At 42.9% G+C, this 16450-nt stretch overlaps 1 protein-coding gene across 6 annotated transcripts in view; it reads left to right on the top strand.

Annotated features, from left to right (window-relative positions):
* Nucleotides 1–15631, top strand: part of REPS1 (RALBP1 associated Eps domain containing 1) — a 116922-nt gene extending 101291 nt beyond the window's left edge. For all 6 annotated transcript variants that reach the window (XM_088454028.1, XM_088453959.1, XM_088453850.1 and 3 more), the window contains 3 exons: nucleotides 6511–6650; nucleotides 12087–12192; nucleotides 14383–15631. In XM_088454028.1, the coding sequence (XP_088310154.1) occupies nucleotides 6511–6650; nucleotides 12087–12192; nucleotides 14383–14451 (315 nt within the window). In that variant the 3' untranslated portion in view covers nucleotides 14452–15631. The remainder of the gene's footprint in view (nucleotides 1–6510; nucleotides 6651–12086; nucleotides 12193–14382) is intronic.
* The last annotated feature ends 819 nt before the right edge of the window (nucleotides 15632–16450 follow it).

Below are 16450 nucleotides of genomic sequence, written 5' to 3'. Positions count from 1 at the left end.
GGTCAAGTATATAGTGCTCTATATCCTACCAAGCATCATGTTTTGAGTAGTTCATTTAGAGCCCATTGCAACTAACTTGCATATGCATTGTAGGTGGAGGTCCCTGTGCTGGTTTCATGTAAATCCTGTTTGGCAGGCCAGTTCTCTCAGGACTTTATAAAGGATGGTTTGTGTGCTGTTTGTTATAAAGAGCCACTTCACCAGTCCAGTATACCAGTCACTGTACAGGAGCCATCGTGGGTGTCCTCCTTGTCTCAGGTAATGAAGCAGTTTGTGGATCGTATGGCTACTCCCACGCTACCTCCTTGTATTTTGGTACCCACAGCATGCTTTGTTTCACCTCCTTTACATCCTTCCTGGATGGATGCTTATGCCCACTCAAGTCAGTCAGCTGTTACGAGCAGACCAGTAGTCACTAAGGCGCCTAAACGGAAGTTATCTTTTTATCGGTCTGTTCAGCATATGGATTCAGATGCATCATCGGAGGATACAACCAAAAATGTGTAAGGTGGCGCTAAAGGACATAAAAACATTCATATAATAAAATATCCTATTTTTATCACGATCTCACAGTAAATAAAATACAATCTAAAAATGACAGGACATATCCATATAAAAGAGGAAAAAAATTCCTCACTATGGCTCAAATAATATACTGAATTGGCACAAAATCCTATGTAATAAGACACTGTGTCCAGATTCTAATGTGTACAAGAAAATAAAACAACAATGTGTCACAAAAAGCTACAATACAATGTTGCAGTAGTGTTTTAAAGTACCGTATTTACTCGAGTATAAGCAGAGTTTTTCAGCACATTTTTTGTGCTGAAAAAGCACCCCCTCGGCTTATACTCGAGTCATGCCCGCGTGGTAAGCAGCTGAGTAGCGTACCATGCGGGCCACGGTGCAGACTGTGTCTCTGTGACACAGCTGCACCGCGTGTGTAGCGCTGACCGGACGGGGGCAGTACCAGGGGGGGGATTACTACTGGGGCAGTACCAGGGGGGGGAAATACTGGGGGCACTACCAGGGGGGGATATTGCTACTGGGGGCACTACCGGGGGGGTATTACTACTGGGGGCACTACCAGGGGGGTATTACTACTGGGGGCACTACCAGGGGGGTATTACTACTGGGGGCACTACCAGGGGGGTATTACTACTGGGGGCACTACCAGGGGGGTATTACTACTGGGGGCACTACCAGGGGGGTATTACTACTGGGGGCACTACCAGGGGGGTATTACTACTGGGGGCACTACCAGGGGGGTGTTAATACTGGGGGCACTACCAGGGGGGTGTTAATACTGGGGGCACTACCAGGGGGGTGTTAATACTGGGGGCACTACCAGGGGGGTGTTAATACTGGGGGCACTACCAGGGGGGTGTTAATACTGGGGGCACTACCAGGGGGGTATTACTACTGGGGGCACTACCAGGGGGGTATTACTACTGGGGGCACTACCAGGGGGTATTACTACTGGGGGCACTACCAGGGGGGTATTACTACTGGGGCACTACCAGGGGGTATTACTACTGGGGCACTACCAGGGGGTATTACTACGGGGGGCACTACCAGGGGGTATTACTACGGGGGGCACTACCAGGGGGGTATTAATAATGGGGGCACTACCAGGGGGTATTACTACGGGGGGCACTACCAGGGGGGTATTACTACGGGGCGGATTAATACGGGGGGCACTATCAGGGGGGGATATTGCTACTGGGGGCACTATCAGGGGGGTATTACTACTGGGGGCACTACCAGAGGGGGATTATTACTACTGGGGGCAGTACCAGGGGAGGGATTACTACCAGTAGCTGCTGCATTTCCCACCCTAGGCTTATACTCGAGTCAATACGTTTTCCCAGTTTTTTGTGGTAAAATTAGGTATATCGGCTTATATTCGGGTTGACTTATACTCGAGTATATACGGTACCAATAAAGTGGATTTAGAAATGCATTGTGCATATATTCAGTGTATCAATGGAATATACTGTACTCACAGTCCTGGGAAAAAGAGAAAAATTATATAAGAGGTACCTCTTTATGGCTGCTGATAAAGAAGTAGGTGTGCTACTGTATCCGTGTAATCTGCTGAGCAGATACTTTAATAGCTATTGGGTATCAGTCCCAGTGTACTCCAGCAGTGTGCCAAGTCGTAGGCACTGTATGTTCAGCGCTGGCTCTGTGCTGCGGAGCATAGTAAGCTCCAATAATATGCCAATGCCTGCAGGAGGTGTTAAAGTCAGTGACAGAGCTTGCTCACAGTCACACATGGAACGAAGGCACAATAACCAGCGCGGGTCGTTTCTGTCTCCACTACTAGCCGCAGGGACGCACCGCCTCCAATGCAGCCGTGCACGGCAGACGGAGCCCAAGTGGAATGGGGCACGAACTGAGACAGTCCCAAAGGAGTAGCAGCACCTCTGTGTCCTTGGGGTAAATGCCCAGCGTATGGCACAAGGCATATGGTTTCCCAGGTTTGTAGAGTAGCTTAATAACAGGCTCCTTCTATATCCTTCCACATGTTTCTCTTCACTGGGAGGCTTTTTCAAAAAGGCAGTTTTCTTTTTGGTCCTTGCTCGTCCCCTGGGATGAGCAAAGGAACAGTCTACTTTTCGCAGGACAATCAGGTGACAAACTTAGAGGTCTGGGCCGGCCAGACGTCCAGCTACTAAGCCGGACAACAAACCACCTGCCTGATGGGGCGGGCCTCCTCCTGGGAGATCCCAGGGTGGGAGGCCGACATGGCTACCAGATTTTGCTGCCTGGCTACCATTTTGCAGTGGGGGAGGAAGCAGATCCTCATCAGCTCTGGCGGCGATTCGTGCCTATAGTATTCCGGTGTTCATATCATGCACAGGAGTACATTTGCTGAGTGTCGCCTGCGATGACTGCTGTGCCTGTGACCGTCTCGGCCTGCGCTGATTACTCCTCTCCATCCTGGCCTGCCTCTGATCCCTGTTGTCTGTCCCAGTCTACGTTGATCCTCCTGTGTGTCCTGGCTGTCTACTGTCTCCTATCTCCAGCTGCATGGAGCTCTGTGCTAGTAGGGTCTATGTGTGGCCAGAGATTACGGAGCGGCATCAGAGGGATAGTGGTGTGACCATGAGGGGAGGGGGATTTTGTTGTACTTTTTGGCACCATTGTGTTATGTGAAATGTGGTCCGTTATTACTGGAGGGTGGAGCAGGGGAGCTGTGCAGAGCCTCCATTTTACTGTATCCATTCAACTGTGACCATTTTGTGGACTTGTATAATGTGTATAAAGGTTGCATAACACACAGAGCTGTGCTTCTTACTCACTCCTGTAATTCTTTTGGGGGGTCGGTGGTCTGGCTTCTACAATTTCATCCTGGCGTCTAGATTTGAAATTGTCAAGCTCTGTCTTGTGTATGCCCTCACTTTCCAGAGGCATCCTCCCCATAATTTTTTTTTTTTTTTTTAACAAATCCCCTATGATTCTGTCTGAGGAAGCCGCTGAGACTCTGAGAGAGGCGGGGAAACGCGTTACATTATACCTACCAACGTGCATGCTCCACGTTACCTGTTGCATGCAGCAAGGACTGTTAAGCTTTAAAGCACACTAAGCCTGGGAAGGAGTATTACAATATCCCTCTGCTAAGTTCCCAGTGAGTATTATCACATGGATATGTGCTAAAAAAGCCATTAAGAGGATTGAACTCTGATATCTACATCACAGTGTGTTAACCATCTAAGTGCTGGACTTCATGCTTTTATTTAATATGTTGATCTGTACCTCAGTGTGATAACCATCTCAGTGCTTGATATGTGTTATAGCAACTACTAAGAGGATTAAATTCTGAGATCTGTATCTAGTGAATATTATAACATGGATATGTGCTAAAAAAACACTGAGAGGATTGAACTTTGATATCTGCACCACAGTGTGTTAACCACCAAAGCGCTGGACTGCATACCTTCATTTAATACGGTGATCTGTACCTCAGTGTGATAATTATCTCAAATGCTTGATATGGGCTTTTAAAAAAAAAACAGAGGATGGAATTCTGAGATTTACACTACAGCGTGTTAACCATATAAGTACTGGAACGTATGTTTTTATTAATGTGTCAATCATTCGAACAACTGAATTATTGAAACTTGCACCTTAGTGTGCTAACAATCCAAGTGCTGGACTGTATGTTTGTTTTTTTTCTCTCTATAATCACAAAAAAGCAGCATTATCCTTGGAATTTTATACAGCCCTGCATAAAAAAGCATGACCAGTAATTATTGATTATCTAAAACATATATGCTCATTTTCAATGTGCAGTCTCTGCATGTGTGGAGTATATAGCTACTAATTGATGGTACCATGTTAATGGTGTTTTTATAAGAGATTAGTTTATATTCATTGTCAATTAGAACAAGTGGAATATTGCATACAATGTTTGTCCATTTTTTATAATTGTTTTTTTTTTTTTTTTTTTTTCAATACTGGCCAATTTTATTATTATTTTAAATATTGTATTAATAAACATGTATATTACATATTAAAATTATTGTGTGGATTATCCTATTGATTGCAGCGCTATCTGTTATTTTTGCTATTTTACAATTGTATCTTTCAATAAGGGTTGGCGATCCCCCTTATATACAACAGATAGCTGCAGCAAACATATTGGTTGTATCCATAAGTGCTAGGTTGGCTAGGCGCCAGGATTCCTTTTTTCCTTTTTTGATTTATTGTATATATCAAATCCCCTATCAGATACGATCAAGGCCTTGGCTCTTCATGAGGCCATTTACTCCATGCTGCAGGCAGGGGTGATTATCCCAGTTCCTGTGTTTCAACAAAGAAGGGGTTATCATTCCAGTCTAGTTTTGGTTCAGAAACCAAATGGGTCTAATCACCCTATTCTAAATCTAAAAACCCTCAAGTTTATCCTTGTACCCAAGTTCTGTATGGAAACTCTTCGGTCACTTATTTTGGCAATGGAGCTTGGGGATTTTATGGTTTCCCTGGACATTCAGGATGTGTATCTGCATGTGCCTATTACGCCATCCCACCAACAATTTCTATGGTTTGCTGTCCTGCAACAACTTTACAAACTTCAGGCACTACCCTTTGGTCTATCAACGGCCCCTCGGGTCTTTACCAAAATAATGGTGGTTATGACCTACCTCAGGCGTCATGGAATCAGAATACTACCATATCTGGACGACCCTCTGATATTGGCATATTCTCCAGCTGTTTTACAACACTATCTCAAACTGACCATTGCATGCCTACAGAAGCACGGCTGGATCATCAATTGGAAGAAACACTTTCTCCAAAACAGATGGTACACCTTGAGGCACATCTGGATTCTCAGGCACAAAGGGTATTTCTGCCAGAGCACAAGATTGTGTGGCCCTATCATTGCGAATACGCAAGTGAAGGGTATCCATTCTATCGGCGATGCAGGTCCTGGGGTCGATGGTATCCACCTTCGACATGGTGGGATATGCTCAGTTCCATTCCAGGCCTCTGCAAAAATTGATTCTCTGCAGGTGGAACAGAAAGTATCATCTATTAAGGTCCCAGAGGATATTTCTCTCGTCAGAGGTCCGTCTTTCTCGTGGTGGCTACAAAAGGATCATCTGGACAACGGTCACCCATTCTGGAAACCAAATTGGGTGCTTCTCACCACGGGCGCCAGTCTTCGTGGATGAGGAGTAGTGACAGGTCATCACACCTTTCAGGGAAGATGGACAAATCAGGAAAGTCATCTGCCCATAAACATTCTTGAGCTTCGAGCAGTATACAAAGCACTTGTGGCACAGGACCTGCTCCAGGGCAGGCCGGTCCAGATACAGTCCGACAACGCAACTATTGTAGCCTATCTCACACTTTTCTCAGGTTCTGCGTCTTTGATACTTTTACTTCTCAGAATGCTTCCTTTGGGTGACGAGTTCTCCTTTCTGCTCAGGAGCGTCTCCACCCTTAGGGGAACTGCTTTGGGGCATCCCCATGGTATCCCTGTGGATTCCTATGGAACCTGAAGAAGAAAATAAGCGTTATGGTAGACTTTACCATTGATCACTCTTTTTCTTTCGAGACCATAGCGTCCACAGGGCACTCGCCCTGATGCACCTGGCTGCAGTGGGTAATTTTTCTTTTGGTTATGGATGCCTTCATCTTGTATGAGTTTCTGGTGTACCATTGTTCTTCCTTCTCCTCCTCTTTCCTGCTCCTGCCTTGGGCTTGTTTACAAAACTGAATGCCTTTGGCTAGGGGCGCGAGGTATATGTGGAAGAGTACCAGAGGCATCCTGGGAGCTGGAAGCCTTAACTGTTTGGTGCCTGGATCACTCCAACCACATTATCCCCCATGGTATCCCCCCATGGACCTTGGAGAAAGTGTTATCAATGGTAAGTCTACCATAACTCTTACTTTTATTCTGAATTTTTCATTAGAAATTTTAACCACTTGTAAAATAGCTGGTTTCTGCTCTAAATGTTTTATGAATAATATTTGGCTTTTTTCCTCCAAAATGCTCAGGGGAAGGTCAGCACACCGCTTGCTCCCCCTCCTAAGCCTATTCGTAGGCGATTAAAATCTGAAGATGACCTCCGGCCGGAAGCTGAAGAACCCAACCAGAAACAGAGTACTGTACTTGCCCCCCAGCCATCTATCCCAAGGTAACGCTATAGTAAATACAGACCACAAAATCTCAACTATTGATAGTATTTCAATCACAAGCAATAATTTAATAAGCCAGCTTTTCTTGCTGTTGTATTAGTCTAATGTGCATAAAGTTTGTTTATAAGTACTCTTGATAAATGGCTCTAAATATAAACATACTAAATAGTTACTATTGTGTTTCTTCCCCTTATATCCTGCCAGAGTTGCTCATTATGTATGTTTTGTTCCTATCTGACAGTAATGATGGTGGCTTGGTGCATGCCCCAGTGGCAATTGGGCTGTAGTCATTGTTCACAAATATTAGATCCAAGGCAAAACTAACCTAAATCTGTCTCACAATACTTGTACTAAACAATATTGGGCAAATAAAAATTGTTGTGGCTATTGTGGTCGTTTAAGTCAACCATTATGTATAGTACCTTTATTTTGATATTCAGCCATATAAAGTATTTTAGCTTATTTTAACCTAGCCATGCATACAGCTAACAAACTGTTAAATTTTTGTTTAAAGTTCCCTGGTGATGATTACGCTATAATTTATATTGCTTTATGGCTGTTATCTGTGACTACTCATAATGAAAGAGCAGTGGTAACTGCTTACTATAAGCCTGATTGTATGGGTATGATGGTACTATACTTTCACATGAAACTTTTTGCATGAAAACCATTTAATGTGAAAGAAACTATTGTTCGGTAGACATCAAATATTATCATTTGTCGCTTTCCTATTTTGCCAACCTCTACAAACACACTAGTTTCTATAAGCCCATAGAGTTGTCCTAAGGTCTCCATAATGCTCATATGTTAGTGAGCTTGGAATGTACGGCTCGGCTGGAGTACATAGCGTTCCACCACACCAAATGTTATTTCCTCTTGTGTCCAATCTGGGAAGCACTGGCCCTGGGATATGAGGAAGGGGCCGAGGAGTAGGCACTAAAAATAATTGACTGACTGAAACTCCCCCTCCCTTATATACCCTCCCCTTTCTCTAGCTCTCCAGTTATTTTTTTAGTGCCAGCAGGAGCGGGCACAAAGAAGGATCTTCTGCTGAGGATGGGGAAGTATTAGATCAGGAATGGATAGACCATTCTAATTGGGAAGACTGTTTTTCCAATAGTTTGGGTGTTACTGAGCTTATCCAGCCCGTTCACCAGACTTTGAATATTGAAGACGAGGAGCCTTATGATGAAGCGGCTTCTGCAGCGTTATTTAAGAGAAGAAAAAAAACATGTTTTGAGTTTTCCTTCTTTTATGCTTTTTTCTGATGTGCTGGGGGAATCCTGGGCTAAGCCAGATTAGTGTTTGCTGAGAAAGATACGGCTCCATGCGAGGTACCTCCAGCAGTGGATGCACCGATTGCCCATTTAACAAAGACTACGGTTCTTCCAATGGCTAGTGCAGCCACAGTGAAGGCTGCTACAGACCGCAAGTGTGAGCATCTGCTCAAATCCTCAGTGTTTGCGGGGGCCTGGGCTACCAAGACCATAGAAGCCTGGTCAGACCAATTAGCAGAAGCTATTCAGTCAGGTGCATATTCTTCAGATATCCTTACCTTGGTGGACAACCTGAAACAGACTTCAATTTATGTGAGCCATGCGTCTTTAGACACTATTTCTCTTCTGGCAGGTATATTAACCTTATCTGTTTCGGCCAGAAGAATGTTGTGGTTACGTTCTTGGCAAGCAGATAGCAATTCCCTTTACAGGGCAATCTCTATTTGGTGCAGAGCTAGAACGAATTATCACTCAGACGACTGATGGAAAAAGACAGTTTCTTCCAGTTCTTACTTCCCGCTCTAGGTTTTCTAGGTTTCGGCCCTTTCGGTACTCTGGTAGGTTCCGGCCCACCAGAGGTACGACAGGAGGTCAGAGAGTGGGTCAGTTCAGAGGGCGTATGGCCATGTGGTCCCATCGCCCGGGCACCCCTAGGGATGACTGATCTTTCCATTGACTCAGGTCAGGAGGATTTCCAGCCAATGGTATAGGTGGCCATCTTTTCTCTTTCAGGGAGGCCTGGTTTCGGTTAACCAGACCTTTGGGTCAGACGAGTCCTCTCCAGAGGTTACATATTGTCTGGAGGGACCCCATCCACATCGTTTTTTTGTAACCTCTCTTCCTTAGGATCAACTCAGAAGAGGTGCATTAAGGGGGGCATTCTCTCCCTTTTAAATTCAGGGGTAGTGGTCCCTGATCCAATTACATAATCAGGGGCTAGTTTTTTATTCAAATCTGTTTCTGGTAAAAAAAAAAAAAAAAAGCCAGATGCTTTTTGCCCCATTTTTAATTAAAGTCTCAACCTGCAAGTAAGGGTGAGAAGGTTCTGGATGTAGACATTATGTTCAGTAATTGCCTCTATGGAAGTAGGAGAAATTCTAATGACGCACATCTCCATGTATCTATTTGGGAACGAGACCACGGACTGCTGTGGTTTGCAGTAGGCCCCTGGCACTTTCAGTTTCTAGCTCTGCCCTTCAGGCTTTCCTCCGCACCAAGGTTGTTTACAAAAATAATGGTTGTCATGACCACTATGGAACTTCAAGGTTGGGTTCTCAATCTACCCAAATCCAAATTGGTTCCAACACACTTCGACACTCTGTCTCAGCAGGTTTTTTTTGCCCGAGCACAAGATCAGGGAGTTGCGGTCCCTGGTGCACATTCTTTTGTCTCTACACAGGGAGTCTGTGCTACGCTTCATGCAGTTATTGGGGAAGATGGTAGCCGCATTCTAAGCAGTTCCATTTGCACGCTTCCATTTCAGATCCCTTCAGCATTTCATTCTTCAGCGCTGGAGGTGGTGGGATCTCTGTCTAGATCAACATTTTTTTCCCCCCTGTCTGTTCAGGTGCGCCAATCCCTGGGTTGGTGGCTCTGCACTCGCAATCTGTCCAATTCTCTCCCTGGGAATGGACGCTAGTAACTACAGACGCCAGTCTCCTAGAATGGGATGCAGTAGCTCTAGGGTCCCAGTTCCAGGGGGTTTGGTCTCTGGAAGAGTAGATGTCAATCAATGTGCTAGAGCTGCGAGCAGTCTTTTGTGTTCTGGTTCAAGCACAGGATCTTCTGAGAGACAGACCCTTACACATAGTCAGACAATGCCACGGCGGTGGCCCTATAGATTGTAAGCTTGCGAGCAGGGCCGTCCTACCTATATATGTGTTATTACCCAGTTTTGTTCTATTAATGTTCTATTAATGTTTCCAATTGTATAGCGCAACATAATATGCTGCACTATATAAGAAACTGTTTATATATTTATTTTATTTTTTATTTATTAACAGTTAGGGTGGAACCAGGAGTCCTTTGGCTATGGCAGAGACCACCCAGATTATGATGTGGGCAGAGAAATTTGTTCCAGCCATATCGGCCATTTTTATCACAGGGGTGAACAACTGGGAAGCCGACTTTCTCAGTCGGCACAGGGTTGACCCAGGGCAAATGGTACCTGCATGAGGACATATTCAACATGATTGTGAAGGTATGGAGTCTGCCAGAATTAGATCTCATGGCTTCCAGGTTGAACAGGAAGCTTCCGAGTTACGGGGTGCGGTCCAGAGACCCACAAGCAACTCTGGTGGATGCCCTAACAGCCAAGTGATCCTTCACTTCGGGTCTCTTTTTTTTTTCCGCCAATTCCCATGCTCCCGCATGTTATCAAGAGGATTGAGCGAGAAAAAGTTCATGTGCTTCTAATAGCGCCAGACTGGCCACTGAGGTCGTGTCACTCTGATTTTCTGTCTATGATGAACGAACTGTGGAGACTTCTACTAAGAGAAGATCTTCTGTTACAATGTCCATTCCTTCATGCCAATTTACCTCAATTGGCTTTAACGGCGTGGCACTTGAGACCAGTCTTTTGAGATCCAAGGGGTTTTCTTCAGCTGTTATCCAGACTGTTACAGGCTTGTAAGTCATCCACTTCTATGATTTATTATATGGTTTGGAAAGCTTACATCTGATGGTGTGAAACTGGGAAGATTTCTGCTTCCCAGTTTCGCTTGCCACGTTTACTTTTTAACAAGATGGATTGTCCAAAGTCCTTTGCCTATCTTCCTTGAGGGGTCAGGTGTCGACCTTGTCTATATTTTTTCAGAGACGTCCGGCATCCATACCAGACGTCGGAACTCTCATGCAAGCAGTATTGCAAGTCCAGCCACCATATGTTTCACCAGTCCCCCCTTGGGACCTTTAATTTAGTTTTGGCTGCTCTTCAGCAGGCTCCTTTTGAGTCATTTGAGAAGGTGGAATTAAGGTGGTTAACTTGGAAAGTAGCTTTTCTTTTGGCAATCTCCTCAGCTTGCTGAGTTTTGGAGTTGGCGGCTTTGTCAGCTAGCTTTCCCCTTTTGATTTTCATAAGGACAGAGCGGTTCTCCGCTCTCGGCCATCTTCTATTCCTCCAGGTGATTTCAAGATTTCACATAAATCAGGAGATTGTGGTTCCAGTATTGCATCCATCTGATCCAGAGAGTCCTGTCCGGTTTCTGGATGTGGTACGAGCACTCAGAATATATGTGGTTACGACTTCTGCCTGGCGTAAGACAGACTGCCTGTTAGTACTTTATGATGTCCATAAAAGAGGCTGGTTCTAAGCAGTCTTTTTCTCTTGGATTACTTCCACTATCAAGCAGGTCTATATAGCCATGGGTGAGTCAGTACCTGATCCCATTCGCACACATTTGACTCGGGCTGTGAGTGCTTCTTGGGCAGCTCGGCAGGGTGCCTCGATTGAGCATTTCTGCAGGGCGGCCACCTGGTCCTTAGTACTCACATTTACCAAATGTTATCAGTTCCACACATTTGTGGCTAAAGATGCGAGTTTGGCGTACAGCATTGCATGTGCGTAATCATCCTCCCTCTTAAGGCTTGCTTGGGGAAGTCCCAGCATCAGTGCTTCCCAGATTGGATGAAAGAGGAAGCAAGATTCTGGGTTACTCACTGTAGAATAAATTCCTCTGAGTACATCTGGGAATCATTGAGTTCCCTCCCTGATGTGTGTGATGGATTCTTATGTTCATCTCTTATTCTTCTCCTTTGCTTTGCTAGTCCGATGACGAGAGAGCTAGAGAAAGGGGAGGGTTTATAAGGGAGAAGGCGTTTCAGTCAGTCAAATATTCTTAGTGCCTACCCCTCGGCACCTCCGTCATATCCCATCGTCAGTGATTCCCAGATGGATTTGGAGCAATTGATTCTACGGTGAGTAACCCAGAATCTTATGTTACAGTTAGATTGCCGTTTGCTTCCATTGAGCATGCAGTGTGATTGGCAGGAGAGCGAAAACCCTAGGCATGTGGTGTGTGAAGGAGGGATGGATATTAATAGTCAATTAAATCAGGCTTGAATCACAATGAGATGTAGAGTAGATGGATATTTTATTTTTTTGACAATTATATGTGCTACAGAAAAATTGCTTGTAGATGACCTGTTATGTGATTTTAGATCAGCTGGAAAAGACAAGAAAGCAATTCAAGCTTCAATTCGACGCAATAAAGAAACAAATACAGTTCTTGCACGGCTGAACAGTGAATTACAGCAACAGTTAAAGGTAACCCTACTATTAATCACTTATTTTGTATACAACTGATGCTTATGGGTCAATTCAATTCGCCACCAGTTCCATCTGCGGAATTCACAGGTTATTTTCATCAACTACGCTCCTGCGAGTAGCGCTATTTAAATTTATAAGGCTATTTGCAGCAATATCGCATGGTAATTCTACAGTGGGCAACTTGAAGGAAGTGCATGAAAAAGTGGGTAAAGCACCGATGAACCACAGAAAAGTGGCAAATAAAATTGGATAGTAGCATAGAAGGCCATTAGTGACTATAAGCAAAGCATTTTAGTTTCGGAAAAGTTGTCCAATGGCTGATTTTTACTTTATTTTTTCTTTATCCACTAGGGGACACTGGAGCATAGACGGTGGTAAGTAGAGCCTGGCACTTTAAATAATTTAGAAGTGACTGGCTCCTCCCCCTTTATGCCCCATGAGCCCCAGTTTTAGGAATGTGTCCGAAAGCCGGTAGTACATTAGAATAATCTCGGGAGTCCTTTTTAGACTCTTTACTGAGTTTGGGTGACTATAGATATATCCCTCCTTTGTTTGTGGTCACTCATATCTAAGCTTATATGCCTTCTCTATCACTGTATAAATACCCTTTTCATGGTACATTCCAGTACTCTAAAGATTTGACTTGTCACAGACTGAACAAATCCAAATCTCTAATGCTGTAGCCCCAAGTTTCCAATTGGCCTATCTTTCTTATGCACATAGAGCAGTGGTGTCAAACTCAGGCCCTCCAGCTGCAGTGGAACTACACATCCCAGCGTGCAGTACCACAGTTTTGCTGTTAGGGCATGCTAAAACTATGGCAGGGCATGCTGGGATATGTAGTTTGACACCACTGACACAGAGGGTTCAGGCTGACCGTTGTAGTTGGGATGTTGCAGTAGAAGGTGCTGTAGAAAACTAGCAGAAGTGTTAGTGAAGACATGCTGTATATGGTCATACAGAGGGACCACACTCTGACTCACAACCGCACAATCACTAGAAACTCCCAGACTAAAAGCTGGGTCAGGGGAGAATTGACTAACATTACCTGAGTGTGTTCCATTAGGGATGTATATATATTACAACGGTCTCCTCCTTCTCCTCGTCTTCCTGTTGTCATCCATCGCCTCTCGGGCTCAGTTTCTTAACTGGGACTGATAGGGCATAGAGGGGGAGGAACCAGTCACACTTCTAAATTATTTAAAGTGCCAGACTCTACTTTACCACAGTCTATACCCCATTGTCTATGCTACAGTGTCCTCTGTGGAATCGGAGAAATGAATTTATCGGTAAGTACCAAAATCCTATTTTCTTAACAGTGGAAAAATGATGGTAAGCAAGTGTTTTTCAACAGATTAAAACCACTAGATTTATTTTGAGGTACAGCAAAATGTATCTAATGTGATATAGAAGTGTTTTTAAGCAAGTTTGAAAAATATTGGTAAAAACACTTGTAACTCCCATCTGCAAGTTCAAAAACTAATTTCCTTCTATGCAACACCCCAAAGTATATGTCCTACATAACGCAACAAATTTTTTGAGCTTTTTACAGAAAATCACCTAAAATGACATGTCATTATTGGCCAAATTATGCAATTGAAATGCCTCAAAGTGCATGGTTATTCATTCAGAGGGGTGTACCTGAAGTTATGCACTATGCCCCAACATTTTTACCGTACAATTAAGACATTTTTTTCACCTACTCAAAGGCTGCATTAACTCATATTGAGAACCATGTTAACTAAACACGGATTTGTAAATGAATAATAAAAAGTTGCAGTCACGTTTTTGATCGGTAACTTGCGTTAACAAAATTGAATTTGGGCTGCAATCTGTAGTGGTGTCTTCCGTTATCAATAAACACATGTAACCTCTTATCATATTGGTAATATGCTAAATTGAACTTCTAGCTAACACGCTTTTCACGTTTCTATATTTTGTCTTAGTCATTCACTAGTGGATTTACAGTAGTTTAGTAACCAGGATTAGAGCTCATCGTGTTTATTCATCCTCCGAGGCAGTGACAAGCAAAGCAAATCTTTATTTGAGAGTAATGAATATGCCAAAAGAAGACCACTAACTAATACTGAAGCTTTGCCACACTGTACACCCCTTCATATTAATTTACATAGTCATGTTAGTATTAGTACATTAAATTATTACAGATGCTATATTATTTTGTTTTAGGATGTTCTTGAAGAAAGGATATCTTTGGAAGTTCAACTGGAACAACTGCGACCATTTTCCCACCTTTAAACAAACTGTCGCCATCTGAAAAGCTTACCTGCTCTATGCCAGACTCAGATCTCCAGTTCAGCATTACAGTGAAGATGTGCCTCTGTTCCTTTGCCATATTCCTATGACTTCACACTAGTTGAAAGAACTGATAACCGTCTGATCTATGCCAAACCTAAACCTCCCTTATTAGTGTCTCCTAGCATGCACATTATGCTCTATCCACTTTACATGTGTAAGGGACACAACAAGATGCTTTAAGTCTTATTTTATAATATGGTGCAAAGAACACGTGCTGTAACCCATAGTAACCAATCAGATCTACGCTTTAAGCAATCTACTGCAATTTAGACAATGGAAATAAAATATTTTGTAGCCCACAGCAGCTAGGGATGTTTGCACTATGTTACTGAAGACACCTGATAGAATCAGGGTCATTATACACTCAATCGTGTGCAATTTATTGTACTCACTTCAAAGAGTTTAGAGAAACTAGATTATTTTCCATCGTGATTGATAAATACAATCTATTTTGTACATTGAGGTCTGTGTACCAAACACATGACTATCTGAATGTATATTCTAGTGAACAAATGGTTTTGATCCATTAGTATATTGAAAGCTACTAACAGTACCCAATAGTATAACCTTTTCACAGTGCATTAAAAAAATCAATATTAAGGTGATTCGCCAATCATTGCCATCATCTACATGAATTTTAAACTAGCATTTGTAGTTTCATTTTCTGTTTGCAAGTCTGAAGAATTAACTTAAACAATTCCCTTACCTTTGCATATGGCAAGTTTTTCTTTTTCTTCATTTTTATTTTCCCCTTTTCACCCATGTTAATTATGACAAATCAGTCTTTCCCAAAGCAGTATGTTTCTGGGTTATCTTCCACCTTGCCTAAAGGCCTTACTCTTTGACATAGACGGGCTTTACTAATGGCAACAAACTCCCTGAGTGTATCCTGCTCTTCAGGTTGATGTACTGTAATAGGGTTTTGTTCTATATTGTATGATAAACACCTTTTGATCTCATATGTAAATTTGCATTGAAAGCTGACTAACAGCAATTATTGTATTTAATAGCTTATTCTGGCTGTGGGATCATAGATGTTAAAGTGCATGGATGTATCTCAGCAGAATCAGAACTAGCAAAAGTGTGATTTTTACACCAATAAAACAGCACAATATTTTAACCATTCTGACTTTTTTTCTTTTCTATCTGCAGCGTATACTTAAAGCATTTCAAGATACATTGTAAATATCTATAGATTCTGTACATAGTAAACATAACTGTTATGTGAAAATAATCACACTGTGCATTTACCCTAATACATGTATTTATCTGGCTTTACAATCATAACGAACATCTTTAAATGTTATATGATTAGAAAAAAGATAAAATGCAGCTAGGCAGTATCTGAACCTGTCTTTGTGACATTATTTTTTTACAGTAAAAATAAAACAACCAAAAGATATTCAAACAGTTGCAGAATTATTAGGTGGCACATCACTACATTTTTGCTTTAAAAAATAACACCCCAAAAAAACTTCCAGTGAAAACACACCAATACCTAACAAGGATGGAAGGAGCAAGTGGGTTGGCAGGCTGCAGTTATTTAAAATGCAGTGGAAATTGTGTGTAATAAGTATTAGGATTTTTGGTAAATTTACTGTTGAATCCTTTTCACTTAAGCAGGCTGGGGAACACTGGACAATGGGATTGTAGGTTGTGGTTGGAGCTGGCACTTAATGTAAACTGTAGCTTTGATTCCTAAGCTCCTCCCCCCTGCAATCCCACAATTCCAATACTACTTTAAGAGTCCGGGGAGGAGTAACAGGAACCCAGTGAAACTGTTAGAACAACAATTCAAACCAGTAGGGAAAAGACAGATGAAGAACCAAAAACCTTGCACGACTGCGCATGAGGTAGGGATCACAATGTTCCCCAGCCAGCTTAAGAGAAAAGAATTCAACAGTAAGTTGACCAAAAGTAATATTTTCTCTTGCAGCAA

The sequence above is a fragment of the Taudactylus pleione genome, unplaced genomic scaffold (genome assembly GCF_031769625.1).
Source record: "Taudactylus pleione unplaced genomic scaffold, aTauple2 ptg000006l, whole genome shotgun sequence".
Classification (NCBI taxonomy): Eukaryota; Metazoa; Chordata; class Amphibia; order Anura; family Myobatrachidae; genus Taudactylus; species Taudactylus pleione.
This window is presented reverse-complemented; position numbering and strand designations above follow the sequence as displayed.